The sequence below is a fragment of the Lepisma saccharinum genome, chromosome 22, assembly GCF_977018435.1.
Source record: "Lepisma saccharinum chromosome 22, izLepSacc3.1, whole genome shotgun sequence".
In the NCBI taxonomy this organism is placed as follows: domain Eukaryota; kingdom Metazoa; phylum Arthropoda; class Insecta; order Zygentoma; family Lepismatidae; genus Lepisma; species Lepisma saccharinum.
This window is the reverse complement of record NC_139250.1, coordinates 10,478,478-10,494,311: the sequence shown is the minus strand read 5'-3', so window position 1 is coordinate 10,494,311 and position 15,834 is coordinate 10,478,478. Positions and strand designations below refer to the sequence as shown.

The following is a 15,834-nucleotide window of genomic DNA, read 5'->3' as shown; positions in this document are numbered from 1 at the left end:
GGTATCATCGGGGGAGCAAAGGTTAAGCCTCTAAATATTACGTGGAAAATGCATTGAATTATCGTTTTTTGTTGTCCATATGAGAGTAGTAAGGGGACTTGTCAACAGATGGAGGGGATAAGAGCGGGTGGCGCCGTCCGATAGTTGACTATTTTAAATAATAGTTTAAAAGCACAATGGAGTATTAAGTGTCGGTATATTTGGCAGATAAATGTTATAAAACAAAAACACGAATTTTGGGAAACGTAACACTAACAAGTCAAAAAAAGATAATGCCAATTTTTGGTGCCATAATATATCGGTATCTGCCATGTGAGATTGATTGATTTTAATTTTTTGGGTGCGTCGCCACTTATGGTCATTATGCACTCTTCAGTATATACGGAGAAAATTCAATTATCTAAAATCCTTACCTTAAAATTAAAAAAGGGGTATGGAAAATAACTTTCCCAAAAGAACTTTCAAGATATCAAACTCTCACGAAGAGGCGTAGGCCATGTGACTTACAATTTGAAACAGTAGTTTAAAAACACCATGAAGGTATAATTTCAGATATTTGCCAGAAAATGCGTTAAAATGAAAATGTGATTTTGGGAAAAATAACAATATATAGTAGAAAATAAAAAATAAGAAAATACACCAATTTTAAAAATAATAACAAAATATCAAGGTCCCTACCTATTAGGCATAAATAAAACAAGAATATCAGTTGTAATTTATTGCATTAGTAACAGTGAGTCCTAACCTAATTTTCGGCATAATCACCACCGTTGTTCTGGCATTTGTCGTAGCATGGCACTAAATTTTGTATGCCCATATTACCGTGCGTTCATTTCGATCTGCAGCCGAGAGATCGGGAGAAGCGTGGCGGGCGGCGCTGACGGAGATGCCGACATTTGCGGCCTGTAATGCCCGCTTATTTTTATAGACATATGCAGACATTTATATAAATATTGCAAAACGATCACTAACCTGTGTTATAACACGCAAAAGTTCTTCTGTAATTCATCCAAGTTCTGCTCTTATATACACAAAAAAATACGCTTTAGAAACGATGTTAAGAGCCACAGATAATAAAACATTTTAATCATAGTTTTGACCAGTAACGTCCTGCTTAAGTTTATATCCTTGAAAGAGTTTTGTGCCGATGGGGATCGTTTGGAGGTTTTGAATGTGCAACACTGTATCAAGATTACGCTGTAGAAGAAACCGTTAAAAGTCAATAGTGTTCGTGAGCTTCCTTGCAATCCGAAATCTCCGAGCTCGAGTTTTTTGTTCCTTTGCGACTAGATGAAGACAGAGTTGTAAATATAGTGGCGAGCAATGTAAACCAAGAGCGTGTTAATTTCGTACTGTGCGCAAGAGTGTTATTCTTGGTTACTTGCAGTTACTTGTTTGTGTTATTGTAGTGTGTATGTGTGACGTGTCAGTGAGACGATTGGAATGCCAGCCGCAAGATTCACGTTAGAACAAAGATTTTTTTATGTATGACACGTACCTACGTGAAAACAAACTCGTGTCGAGACGTGTGTAGGTAATTTGTACAGAAATTCCCATGCGTTTCAACTCCACACAGAGATACGGTTAGACATCTTGTCCTTAAATTACGAGAAACTGTATCGTTAAATTTTAAAACACCTAAGCAAAAACGACGGATTCTAACCGAAGCAAAACTCGATGATATTGGTGCAGCGTTAGAACGTTCTCCAAACAAACCTCTACGCCGTGTTTCACAAGAGGTGGGCGTGTCAGAATCATCGGCACATACAGTCACTAAGCTACTAAAATTAAAACCATACTCTTATAACACAGGTTAGTGCTCGTTTTGTAATATTTATATAAATGTCTGCATATGTCCATAAAAATAAGCGGGCATTTCAGGCCGCAAATGTCGGCATCTCCGTCAGTGCCGCCCGCCACGCTTCTCCCGATCTCTCGGCTGCAGATCGAAATGGACGCACGGTATATGTGTCTGACAGCAAAGACTGGAACTATCTCTACCGCAGTGTAGCTGTCAAATCCTTGTCCTGCCAGAAACTAGGGATGGCCAAACGGATCCGGATCCGAAAAATCCGGATCCAAAAGTTACGGATCTGGATCCGAATCCGAAAATTCCGGATCCGGATCTGGGTTTGAAAGTTTCGGATCTGGATCCGGATCCGAAAGTTCCGGATCTGGATCGGGATCCGAGAGTTTCGTATCTCAATCCCATTATAATATTACCACACCTTAAAAGGTATTATGATCTTCGATTACAAAGAAATTTTTCATTAGTTAGTCCTACAAGAATTTTTTCAAGTGTTGTTCCTAAAATACTTTGCTACGCATCGGCTAACACAGTCGTGCACAAAAATAATCTTACTTGTTTAACATAAAATGTCAGAGGTGATTTTGTAAATGCCATTGAAACGAATATGTATTCATTCGAATGTATTGGAAATGAAAACATACATAAATGTGAGACATTCAATTCCAGGATGAAAACTTTATCACATATAACAAGATAGAAATGTTATACAAAAATTATACAATTGTTCTACAGTTACAGTTTTACAAATTAAAATAAAACATTATAATATATGCAGTGTTATATAATTACAAAGTGTAAGACTAACAAGGGAGGTTATCTAAGTGTCCCCTCCGATTTCCATGATAATTGGCAGGTATGTGTATAAACGGGCCCAAATGAAGAAATACGTGCTTTTTTTGTTTCGCCTAAAAAACTGTTTTAGGGGGCAACCCCCCCCTCAAATGTCAATATGAGGACAAATTTAAGTGTGCATTTGACCTGTGTGTCCCCCTCCGATTTCCATGAAACTTGGCAGGTGTATAGTAGGGCCCAATGGAAGAAATACGTGTTTTTTTTGTTTCGGCTAAAAAACTGTTTGAGGGGGCAAAACCCGCCTCAAATATCAAGATGAGTAGAAATTGACGTGGGGATCATCTGACCCCTGTGTCCCCCTCCGATTTCCATGGAATTTGACAGGTGTATAGAGAGGCCCTTTGCCCCCTGTTTCTTCCTATGCCATATTTACGTGGTTTCGGGGTAAGATCCCCACTTCAGTTTCTCCTCATCTTGACATTTGAGGGGGGGGGGGCTCTATACACCTGGCAAGTTTCATGGAGATCGGAGGGGGAGACTTAGACCACCCTTGTAAGTGTATTAATTAATTACAAATCGCGCACGCGGGTACACACACTATATATATATGTGTATGTATGTATATTATATGTATATTAGCAGGTAACAATATGTTATAAGCACTTTCTTACTTTCCAAAGAAGCGCATGTGGGATGGCAAAACTGATCCGGATCCGAAAGTTCTGGATCCCGGATCCGGATCCGAAAAATTTTAGGATCCGGAACACCTCACACGATTGCTGGTGGCTCTGTGCCAAATCCTGAGCGTGCAATGTAGGCTACATCGCAGTCGGTGGGAGACTGTATGAGAGCTGAAATGTTTAACCTAGAACTGTCCTAAAACGGTTGCATTGCAACTGTACCAGATTACAGTTACATGCCACTTCTTCCTGCCTGCATGTGTGTGTGTCGCTCTCCGACCACTAGTGCTGCGTATAGGCACCATTGGAGCTTTTTTCAGGATGCCCCTCGTATATGAACTTTCAGAAGCTTTTATTATTAAAGTGTTCCTGTTTTAATGTGTGGTTAGCTAAATCAGGTACCTATACAATGCAATTCTATAAATTCCTTGCGTTAAATTTCTAATACCTTCATACCCTTTTCGTCAGCATTAGTGGTATAACTGCATGTTGTCAGTTTCACAGTACTTCACTTGGATATACTGTACTGAAGCAGAAATCCCATTGATAATGTAAGGGAATATGACACTTTATTTTGTTCGATTCAATTGTTTCACTTATATGCAAGAGTTAAGTTGTTTGCTTTATAGAGAAGAGAGAAGTAGCTTTATGCATTGAAAAATGAGTCCGCACTCATGGTTCTTGCAAGCAGAGGGTTCCAAACCTCAGTGGAAATATCAACATATAGGTAATACCGAGAATGTATAAGGAGACTGATAAATTACAAGTTGTATTTCTTAATCAATCACTCTTCACTCTTATCTCATTTAGTCTTAACTTTAAAAATAATCACGTATTTTATTTTAAACTTACTGCGTATGACAAAATTCCGTAATCCTTCCCTAGCTTGTGAATTGTAATAAGTTTCCAAATTCACTATTTTGCAGTTTGAATTCAAATCATAGCGAATGGAGAAATTAAGTCAATTTCATAGAATATAATATTGGTACTTAACAAAACCATACGTGGATCTGTGTGAGTTTATTATTTCTATTTGCAAAAACATCGATTTAGTTTAGTTTGTAATTGTCAGGGAAAAATGTAAATTTTGTCCTGGAAAACCTGGAAAAGTCAGGGAATTTCATTTCTGCTTGTTTGTAGCCACCCTGTCATGGAAGTAACGAGTAATTTTTATGATTTTGCAAATGTAGCAGTTATTTATGAAAATAGTCCAGAATGATATTTTAATGGCTTGAAAACTTTTTAAATCTGAATCCCCCTCAAGTTAAGCTCGAAGTCCGATTCATCCCCCTCCCCCCGAAAGTTAGGTCCAAAGTTACATTTGTGCTCGATACTATTCTGAAATTTTCTTATCTAACGAGTTTGGGTTAGCAAATACTATTTTACGTTGGGCTAGAACCGGTGGAGACCACAGTTCTGCATTCACACCTCCTTCAGCCTTCTCTTGCCTCGGTAAACGTTCGTTTTCATAAACCTTCACCTTCACAAACCTTTACTTGTTCATCTTGTTTGACTCACATATTTCCGGTGATTTGTTATTAGTTTCTTATCGATTTAATTCTCTTCTTACCTTTTACTTGTTAACTTTCATTCGTGGATTATCGCTTCTTATCATGATACTCACTTGTACTGCTCAGATATTGTCAATTCTTTCCTTGCACGCCAGATTACTTTCATAGTTGCCAAGTCAGCGCCGTATCTTATACTCAGTGCAGTGTTTTGTTTCCACTAATTAGGCTGCTGGGTCGTACGTCATAAGAGAGAAACACGCACCGCCTGCGGTGGACTGGATATCTTAACTTTCCATCGTTCAGTAGAAAGGGAAAATGTGGACCGCTCCTAAATGTGAAAAAAAGTGTTCCAATTATTCCGAACACTTCTTCGACATATTCCTACACTTTCCAGAGATGCTTCTGCTTGGATTTTTGGTCTTTTCATGTCGGCGGCGTTGCCAGACAAGGGTTTAACGGTGGGAGAAATATTTTGAAATGGCCTCTGTCTCTGTATTAGTGGCTACAAAGATTCTGTCGCTCTTTTCTCATCCATATTTCCCTTTTGTAATCTGCCTCTTTCTTTTGCTCTTTCTTGCGTTACTTCTTTTATTTATTTGTTTACTTTATTTATCTTTTTCAATTTCTTTTCTTTCTTTCCCCATTTCTCTGTACTTCCACCTTCTTTTCCCTTCTCTTTCTTTTCCCTTCTCTTTCTTATCCCTTCTTTCTTTTCCCTTCTCTTTCTTTCCCTTCTGATTCTTTTCCCTTCTCTTTCTTTCCCTTCTGATTCTTTTCCCTTCTTTCTTTTCCTCTTCTCTTTATTTTCCCTTCTTTCTTTTCCATTCTCTTTCTTTTCCTTCTCTTTCTTTCCCTTCTGATTCTTTTCCCTTCTCTTTCTTTTCTCTTCTATTTCTTTTCCCCTTCTCTTGCTTTTCCCTTCTCTTGCTTTTCCATTCTCTCTCTTTTCCATTCTCTTTATTTTCCCTTCTCTTTCTTTCCGTTCTGATTCTTTTCCCTTCTCTTTCTTTCCCTTCTGATTCTTTTCCCTTCTCTTTCTTTCCCTTCTGATTCATTTCCCTTCTCTTTCTTTCCCTTCTGATTCTTTTCCCTTCTCTTGCTTGTCCCTTCTCTTTCTTTTCCATTCTCTTTCTTTCCCTTGTCTTTCTCTTCCCTTCTCTATCTTTTCCATTCTCTTTCTTTTCCATTCTCTTTCTTTCCCTTCTGATTCTTTTCTCTTATCTTTCGTTCCCTTCTCTTTCTTTCCCATCTGATTCTTTTCCCTTCTCTTTCTCTTCCCCTTCTCTTGCTTTTCCCTTCTCTTGCTTTTCCCTTCTCTTGCTTTTCCCTTCTCTTTCTTTTCCTCTTCTCTTTCTTTCCCTTCTCTTTCTTTTCCCTTCTCTTTCTTTCCCCTCTTGTATCCAATTTCTCATTTTTTCCATCTCTTTCCTTCTCTCTTTCTTTCCTCATCTCGTACTCTCTTCTCTTTGTTTTCTACTTCACTTCCTCCTTGTCTCCCCTTTCTCATTCTTTTCTCATCATTCTCATCTCGCCAAGATGAGGATGAAAGGTGATAAAATGAAATGGATTATAGCACACGTGGATATGAGACAACACGAGCCTCGCGGAGGATTTACACTGGCTGAGAGTCCAGACGCCAGAGCCTCGTTAGTCTGCAAGAATGTAATTCAGGGTGAAGAGATATTATCATATAGGTGCCGAAAATCTAAACTACAGCATCCCCAGGCTTTGTTTTCAGTGTTAATTTAACTTTATTTTCAGTGACAAATTATTTCGACGATGAAGGGAGACCTATATTGATAGCTATTGGTATTTCCTTTCAGGGTGCCGCTTCGATGCTGCTAGCCAATCTCGAAAAGGAGAAGGAGCTACTGAGGATATTTCTTCGAGTTTCGCAGATGGAGAACTCGGTGCTTAGGCGGATGAATCTCAACTCGTTCCTTATGGTAAGTATCTTATGTTTATTCCTCTTTCAGTTACATTCGCTGTACTTTGTCAAGGCCACCCTGGGGCGTTAAATTGCTTGACATCCAGTGGCCTGCCCAAGGCGGGGAAGGGTTTGTGTGGGTCATAACCCCCCTCTTTAGCCTCCAGTACTCCTAAAAGAAGTATAACAAAGAAGGGAAATGATGGGCAAATAGAGGGCTTATTTCTAATATATATTTATATATATATATAATATGTACGTACCACCCCCAACACACACACTTTTCGAAAATCCTTGGCACATCTGATAACATCAACCACAATCCAAATAGTTTCCCATTGGATGGTCCCATGCTACGCTATTCAGAATGATTTGTTTTTAGAAATGCCCAATTTATGGTCATTTTGTCTATAAATTTACTCTATCACCCATAAATACAAACTTACACCCCAAGATGGAAAGTTCTGGAAAAAACCCTGCAAATAAAACATATTTTATGCAACTGATCAATACTTTAATATTATGCCCCTCGTAAAATTCAGTTATGTTTTTTCTCCTTCATTTTTTAAAATTGCTTGAGACACAAAATGAATGCCCTTTAACATCTAGCTAAACCCAAAGTTTTCATAGTTCTAAAAATATAGATTTTTGTTCCTTTGTCTGAGGTAGAGGTGTCCTATACACTTACAATTTAATTAACAATTAATTGTTATACTTAGTATTGTTAACTTAGAGCAATAAACAGAATGTGTTGAACGTTAAAACCAAGAACCATTTCATTTTGGTACGACATTCATTATGCTTAATTACAAAAATGGATGTGTTCAATATCAAGCTATTATTTTTGCGTTTCAAAGCAATAATTTTTAATCATATCCAAAGCATCATTCTCTTTTATTTATCTTTCATTGAATTTTGACGCTGCGGTGAATTTATACTTTCACATAAAATAATATTTTCATTTCACGATTTCATTCCATAATTAACTATTTTTAATTTAAATCTTTGAACACTATTTTTATAGTACTTTGTTTTGGGATATGATTTCAGTAACTTTGGACATTTTTAAGCATGTCAAAACAACACTGTTCCAGCTTAATTTAGTCAGTTGCTTCCCTACAGTAACCACACGGTTTTTAGTGAATTTTGAAAAACCGATACTTTTCTTTTCAAATAACTTCTTCATTCATCTCAATTTAAGAAAATTGATTATTGTATTAACTAATTAATATCATAATTTCGGAATGGATTTTAAGGTGCAAAATTATGGCCGGGAAAGGGGAAAAAAGGTTCTAAAAATGTTTGCAAAAAGGAATATAATTCGCGCGGACCGCAGAGAGAACTGTCGTTCTGCCGAATAGGAATATAATTCGCGCGGACCGCAGAGAGAACTGTCGTTCTGCTGAATAGATTTTGTTGATGTTTGTGTTTTTTCTCGCTGTTTTTTCCACATTATCTTGTGAACTATTGGGGCTGCAATGATTATATTATACCATTCTTTAGCTCTCGTTCTGCTCTACAAAATGAGACTATAGGATTTTATGTATCTGCTCAAGAAGAGTGAAAATCGTTTATTTTTCTGTCCATTTTTTTTTTTAACAAAACATGAAAGAAGAGGAAGGAAAATGTGCTGAAGCATCGAAAAGTGCATGAAAAGGGGATAAATGTTCTAATCTTACGGAAAGGTGCAACAAAGAGTTCATTTTACTTGATTTCATGTCCTAAAATACATATCAAACGATCAGTATGAAAGCAGCTATCTAATCAGAATCTGCGAATTGTTTCATAAACTTCCATCTATTAGCAACAAATATTAACGTTAAACGCATCGTTGCTTTAATTCGTAAACAAAAAGTCATATCAACTGATTTGGATCGACAAAAGAACTTTAATCAGTTGTGTGTACAATTGCATTTCCCGTTTCGCCAATGCTGCACAACTGACGCAGTATTCCTCGAACTAAGAGATGACAGGTTCACGGTTCACACCTCACACTGCATAGGTTGTGCTTTTTGAAGTTGGTTTGCTGATTAATGGGGTTTTCCTATCTTAGAAGGACAATCTGACACCTAAACATCACACGAATCAGCCCTTGCCAGAGTGTGAAGCTATCTTCCTAGATGCTCAATCAGCAAAAGAACCGAGCCAGTGTTGCCAGCAAAACCTTTAAAAAAAATCGCGAATGTGTTCTCTTGCACATTGGAAAAATGATGTACATGGTACAATTCGTGTATAAGAGCTGGGTTTAATAGATTCTACCTATTTCCCACTTCACTCTAGATCCATTTTATTCACCTTTGATGCATCTCAAATGTATTTTTGCCTACTTTTGTTCGAGAGAATCTTGGTTCGTCACATTAAAAAAACAAACTAAGAAGGACTGTATAACTACCAGGATAAATGGTGTTACCATCTCCTAGGAAGCTTTGTATCAGTTTTTGCTCCCTTTAAGCTGAAATTTGGTGCAAATTCCAATAACGACCCCTTCGAAATAACGACCATTTTCCCGGGACCTGTGAAAGGTCGTTGTATCGAGAGTTCACTGTATTTGAAAATAAAATCCTTAGAAAAATATTTGGACCTAATAGGGGATGAAGATACAGGTGAGTGGAGAAGGTTACGTAATATAGAATTGCACAATTTGAATTCCTCTCCAGATGTTATTAGAACTATTAAATCAAGAAGACTTAGGTGGGCAGTGCATGTGGCACGAATGGGAGAGGAAATAAGAGTTTACAGGATTCTAGTTGGGAAACCTGATGGTAAGAGACCTGTAGGCAGAAGCGTCTCGTGAACGCATGCGGTGAATGCTGCACATGCGTCAATTGTGGGAAAAAGGAAAGCTTGCTCTGCGACGACATTCATGAGCATTTCTACATTCTAATTTCTTCATACAGGGGAAGTATTTACTTTACACGAGAGCGCTGAACTAAGCTTATATTACATTTCTTGGATCTGAAGTGAAAGAAAGTAATAATTATTTTCCCACAATTGACGCATGAGTCACTTCAGATCCAAGAAATGTAATATAAGCTTAGTTCAGTGCTCTCGTGTAAAATAAATACTTTGAAGAAATTAGAATGTAGAAATGCTCATGAATGTCGTCGCAGAGCAAGCTTTCCTTTTTCCCACAATTGACGCATGCGCAGCATTCACCGCATGCGTTCACGAGACGCCTCTGCCTGTAGGAAGGCCAAGAAGAAGATGGAGGGATAACGTTGAGTTGGACCTAAAGGAAATCAGAAAGGATGGATAAGATTGGATTGATCTTGCCCAGGATAGGGACAGATGGAAGGCTTGTGTTGCTGCAGTCATAAACCTTAAGAAGGCTAGAGTTAGTTAATTGCTAATCCTTTTATGCAGCTAGAATAATTCATAACGAACCTGCAACATCTTCGCCCTCTATGTCCATTGAAAGACGCCAGCCAGTAAAGTATCTCGTTCTCGTTGTCGAACCAGAAAATTCTGATAAAACAGCGGACCTTGCAACACTGAAAGCCCTGATCATCTGTTATGGATAAGCAGAGGTGCCACTTGAGGTCAACCACGAAGTCCACCAGCAGTGTTCCTGACCTGAGGTCGAAATTTATCTGCGAGTTGAGTGACGATTCGTGAGATAGTGGCCTTTCTCTGCTGGAGTTCATTTTGTTTTGAATTTCGTGTTTTATCCGTTCATTCTTCTTAGCTATTTCACGGTGTTGTGTAGTTGTTACACTTGGAGAGTAAGAGTGAGCAGAGAAGGTTAGTTCGTTGTCATGTATGTGTGCAAGGGTTTCGAAGATCTGTTTTCGTTCTGTGATCTCAAGGTCGTGCGTCACATGATCGAAAGTGTAATCGTTTTTACTGCAGCCGCCAAGTAGGTTAGGTTTGAAGATGTTTGCTTGTAATTCACAATTCATGTGGGAGTCAGTGCCGGGAAGGGACGGAGACAAGTAAGTCTTTAGGGAGCCTTTAACCATTACGATAGTAGAGGGTTCGTATATGCGTATTTATAATAACGTAGGTACTCAGGGGTACAGAAACGAATACAATATATAGAGGTAAAAGTGAAGCCAGTGCCGGATCTACAAGCCATGAATCCACGCAATGCGGAGACAAGTAAACCTTTAGGGGACCCTCAGCCATTGACATAGTAGAGGGTTCGTATGTGGGTGTGTTAAAAGTAAACTTATTCAAGGATACAGAAACGAATACAATATATACAGGTAAAGTTAAAGTTCGTTGTGCATATAGCACCGTGCCATGAAGGCACATTTTGGGTATGTGGGTCCCACATATTTTCAATTTCGGCCATCTTGTAGGTGATGTGATCAGTACCACGCTGCGGTCGCCTTAACTCTCCCCCCGGTACCATTTGATTTGAGGATGGGTTGACCCTAGAGCCACCTTATGCGGGGACAAAGCCGGAAAAAATCCAACCTTTGATCATCCACCCCGGGTTTCCCGCGTGGCAGTCAAACTAGAATCAGATCAGGCTAGAATTTCACTAGAAATGCAGTAGTGAAGGTTTCTTCAACCTATCTTTAACCAGGAAAAGTTATGACTGCATGATTGTACCAAATGCATAATTTTCCAGGTGTGAGAAAACAATGTGTGTATATATATATACTATATCACATCACCCCCTTCCCATTTAAAAAAATTGAGTTGAATTCAATATAGCGGACGTCCACTTCGAACACACGAATGTGGTTCCCCTTAGCCTAACTGTTTCTATCATAACTAATTGTACCCAGCCTAACGCCTTTACTTTTTTGAGGTTGTTAAGCAGTGATGTGCGTCTACGCGTAAACAACCATAGTCTACATTCTACACGTAGACTATATTATACACGTAGATGACGTAATCTATGTAAACAACATGGCGAAAGGTGATAACTTAGCAAAGGGCGCCGTGGAATAAAAATAAAAATATATTGCGTATCAGTTGCTGATGTGTGAGGAGAAGTTTTCATACGCTCCCTTCCAAATTCGAACAATTTCTCATCTAGGAAGAAACCTAATATAGGAAATATTCTAGTGTTTTATGGGGAAAAGACCACTCTTGCCTCACGACTGCCATCTGTTGTTGTTTTTTGCATACTATTTATCTTCTTCCATAGCTGATAATAGAAGAGAAGATAAATTTTGTTGTAAATAGGATTCTTTTCATTTCGTTAGGGACCAATATAGTTGAAAATGTCACTTTCATTTCATGAAACCCTTGAAAATGCACTTTAGATTGTCTACGTAGTTTATGTAAACTACAACCCAATGTAATCTACGCGTAGATTACGTGTAGACAACGCATGTAGACGTAAACTTACACATCACTGGTGTTAAGGAACTTTTCAGTCACCCTCTAGGTCCTTATATGTGACTTTGTCAACATGAGATCGATAATTACACACATATATAATATATGTATGTATGTGTGTGTGTGTGTGTGTAAAGGTAGGTAGGTAGAGGGGGGGCTTTGGTAATATTTTGTCTGGGGGGCAAGATTTGTAGATCCTGCACTAGTGGGAGTATCACGACGTTTTCAGTGGATTTTCGTGAAAATCTGTGTACACGTTGGTTGTGTGTCAAGAAACACAGTTGAATATTTGAAATTGTTGAATGTGTAATCTGAATTTCCTTATTATTTGTGGAATTCTGATCCACAGCTGGTCGTAGATTTGCACTTCAAATAATAAAATTAAGAATTTTAGGCTGGGTAAGAATTCAGTCACGCTTCTTAATCTCAGTTTCTACCACGGATATTGTTTTGAAGGCACGAGTTCAGTGGGTTGCTTATTCTATCGAGTTAGGATTTCCACCTGTACTGATTGTTTTTTGACCAGGTGTGGACGAGAATTGCTACATCAATCGATGGTTTCTTGGATAGACCGTAATCCGATCCACATCAGTTGATTGTCTTGGATAGGTGTGGATCCTAATTTTTCGGTTGAGGCACATAGTGGCTCGGATTCCACTTTGAACTTTGGGATCCAGCACCGATTAGCCTTTCTGTGCATAAAGTGGACTTTAAACAAACTCAAACCTAATTTCTACATTACTTAACTGTCTTGGAATAGATGTGGATCCAAATTTCCACGTGGATTGTTTCTGGGATAGATCTTCACATGAATTTCCACATTTGACTACTTTTTTGCTGAGTGACTGTGTATAGTGTATCTGGTCTTTGATTTTCTGGCCACATTTACTCAGTTTCTTCTCTTTCCTTTTGCAGGTGCCTGTTCAGCGTGTGACAAAATATCCACTGCTACTGGCCCGTCTGTATAAAGTGACTCCCGTACACCACGAAGGGCGGGAACTATTGAAAGAGGCTCAACAGAAGATCGAACTACATTTGGAGCACATGAATTCCGTGAGTATGGATTTAGAAAATTAGGAAAACACTATTTTTATCCCTTTCACTTTGTTTAAAGCTAATAAACTCAACTGAAACGGGTATTTCTAGATTTGGGTGTAACTGGTTCATTTTCTGTTAAAACAAATTCCTTGAACTCTAATTCTGAAAATTTTGGATTGGAGTTACAAGAACTGAAACTTAATCCTTGTAAGATTGAACCGGAAGTAGTTCTTTTCTTAGAAGAATCTTGAAGTGGAATTGGTTCATTCTTAGATGAACCTTCACTATTAGATCCTTCTTTGACAAAACGGGAACTCAAACCAGTTCCACTCAAGTTGAAACTTGGAAGTGTAATTTATTTTATATGCAAGTTTGAACTGGAATTGATGAAACTTGAAGGGGAATCAGATCATTCATTCTTAGATAAAACTTGAGCTCAAACCAGTTCTTTCTTAAGTAGCATGTGGAACTTAAGTCCATCTGAAAACGAAATTTGAACTAGAATCCGTTCGTACTTAGATTAAACTTAGATGGACTAGTTCCATTTTAGATGAAACTTGAACTGGAATTCAACCATAAGTTTTTTATAGTTTAAAACAAAACAGTGGTCTTCTAAATCACGTAATAATTCTAAAAACATCAAGGAAGGTAAAATTACCACTACTAATTCCCGAAACTAGAATTCTATTGTAAACTATCCCTTGAAATTAAAATTCAATTAATACTTATTACTAGTAGGATTATTAGCGTCATTAATAATATTACAAACGACATCCCATATCAATAAGAATTATATCAATGATGCAAACCATTCTGACTTGCTTAATAATAGCACCACTATTAAACTCCACGAGATTTCGCTATGTACATTCACATCACTAAAGGAAAAAAGCAACAAGCGTCACCAACAACAACCAGGGAGCTCACACAATGGTTAGGCAATGTCACCGACTTTGACGTCAGAGTTACGGAAAATTCCACGTTTTGACTGCTTACAGAGCAATTTTTTACCCTGGTGGCGAGAATTGGAACTTTTTTTTTCATAATTCGTGAGCGCATTGCTTCATTAGCATATCTACGAAGTTCCAGACTGCTACTCTCATTACAGCCCGTGCTGTACCACTCTGAACACCGTCACTTCAATTATAACCACCTGGTATTATTCCTAGTATTTTAAGTGGAATACTGGTATACTATTTAAGTTAAGAGCACAAATATTATTAATGAATATAGCTCCAATATTACTACTTATACTATATGCATTTATAGACCCCTACTAATGCCATCTATACTACAAAATATAGATACCATCACAACAGGAAATCACCAATAGGAATAAAATTGTATAAAGAAATAAAATTATATAATACAACTCTGGTTTAATTAACTCTGTTAGAGTTCGGTTAGTTTGCATGAACTCTCCAGCCTAACCATTACCAGTGCGTAGTTAGAGCTCGGTTACTTCTTTGAACTCTCCAGCCTAACTATTGCCTATTTTTGGGGGAGCAGGAAAAGGTTTTATAAGTCCTTGCTTTGACTCTGCAACAGTTCTTTAATTCAAAGACATTTTTTGCAATTATATTTTGTTATTTAGTTTTGTGCATAATCTGAAAAGAATGAAGAAAATTCTGTTGTGCTACTCTATTCAATGTTGATGTTATTTTGTTTGTTATTCGTAACTATAGTGACTGTAGAAATTTGTTAATATACTAATTTTGTTAAGTAACATTTGAAAAGTTATTTTTATTTAAAATATTGCAACTAACTGCTCCACACTGGGGACAGTTGCAACTCATCTCACCCAACAGGTCGATAGGTGTCGGGGCTTGCCCCGAGTTGATATTTTCCTGCAGATGAGGCCTGCTCGAGAAAAGGTTCTATAAATACAACTCTGGTTTATTTTGAAGGTACTTAATTTATTTGTTCTGGGCTAGGCAAGTTAAACGCTAAATTCAAATGTTTAATTGGATTCTAGTTTAAAGTGAAGATGTTTTGTTTTTCAGGAAGCGAAGGATATCAGTTCGACGAAGCTATGGAGACGGATATCGAATATCAATGCACCTTACAGAAGATCCAACAGTGAAACGGATATCGTTAACATCAAGCTACGAAAGGTAAGATTAGAAGGAACTCCTCTGTTTATTTTATTATGTTAGCCTTGATTCTGAATGAACGGGAGAGAGGGGGAGAGGTTCTGCATAGCTGAGTGGTTAGAGCTCTCGCCTTTGGTGCGAGCGCCCCGAGGTTCTATCATCGGTGGGATATGTATGGCCAAATCTGGATAAAATTTTATTTTTATTTATTTTTTTTATTTAGGGTAAAGGAGGGGAAGTTCACCACCAAAATGCTTTTCATTTTTTCCTTCTAAACGAATTGGGGGAGGACAAAATTTATACGATACAAAAAGTAGTCATTGTGGATTATGAGGAATGTAACATAAATACTGCGTCACTTACACTTATGACGTAATATTAAAAATACTAAAATGAGAAAAAGTGGCGAAATTCCCGCCACATGCTGGGAAATTCGCCATATAACTTATCATTTTATCGTCAGTTTAAGTGTATGAAATACCAAGTTGTTGCCAATAACTCAGACAACAAAGTGTAAGAGACCTACAAATGACAATAGAAAACTGCTTAAAAAGATACAATACAAACATGTTTAAGAAACATAGGCCTAAATGTTCATATGCATTGTGAACAAGTTGTGTGTGACAGATCGCCTGTAAGAAGGGAAATTCGACACATTTTCTGTTACTCTGGCGAATTTACCAGCAAA

The 15,834-nt window shown here is 37.8% G+C and overlaps 1 protein-coding gene across 1 annotated transcript in view; it reads left to right on the top strand.

The window, feature by feature from the left end:
- Positions 1 to 15,834, top strand: part of RhoGEF64C (Rho guanine nucleotide exchange factor at 64C) — a 383,518-nt gene that overhangs the window by 351,104 nt on the left and 16,580 nt on the right. The window contains exons 7-9 of the mRNA XM_083143975.1: positions 6,617 to 6,739; positions 12,931 to 13,068; positions 15,057 to 15,167. Coding sequence (XP_083000101.1) covers positions 6,617 to 6,739; positions 12,931 to 13,068; positions 15,057 to 15,167 — 372 coding nt within the window. The remainder of the gene's footprint in view (positions 1 to 6,616; positions 6,740 to 12,930; positions 13,069 to 15,056; positions 15,168 to 15,834) is intronic.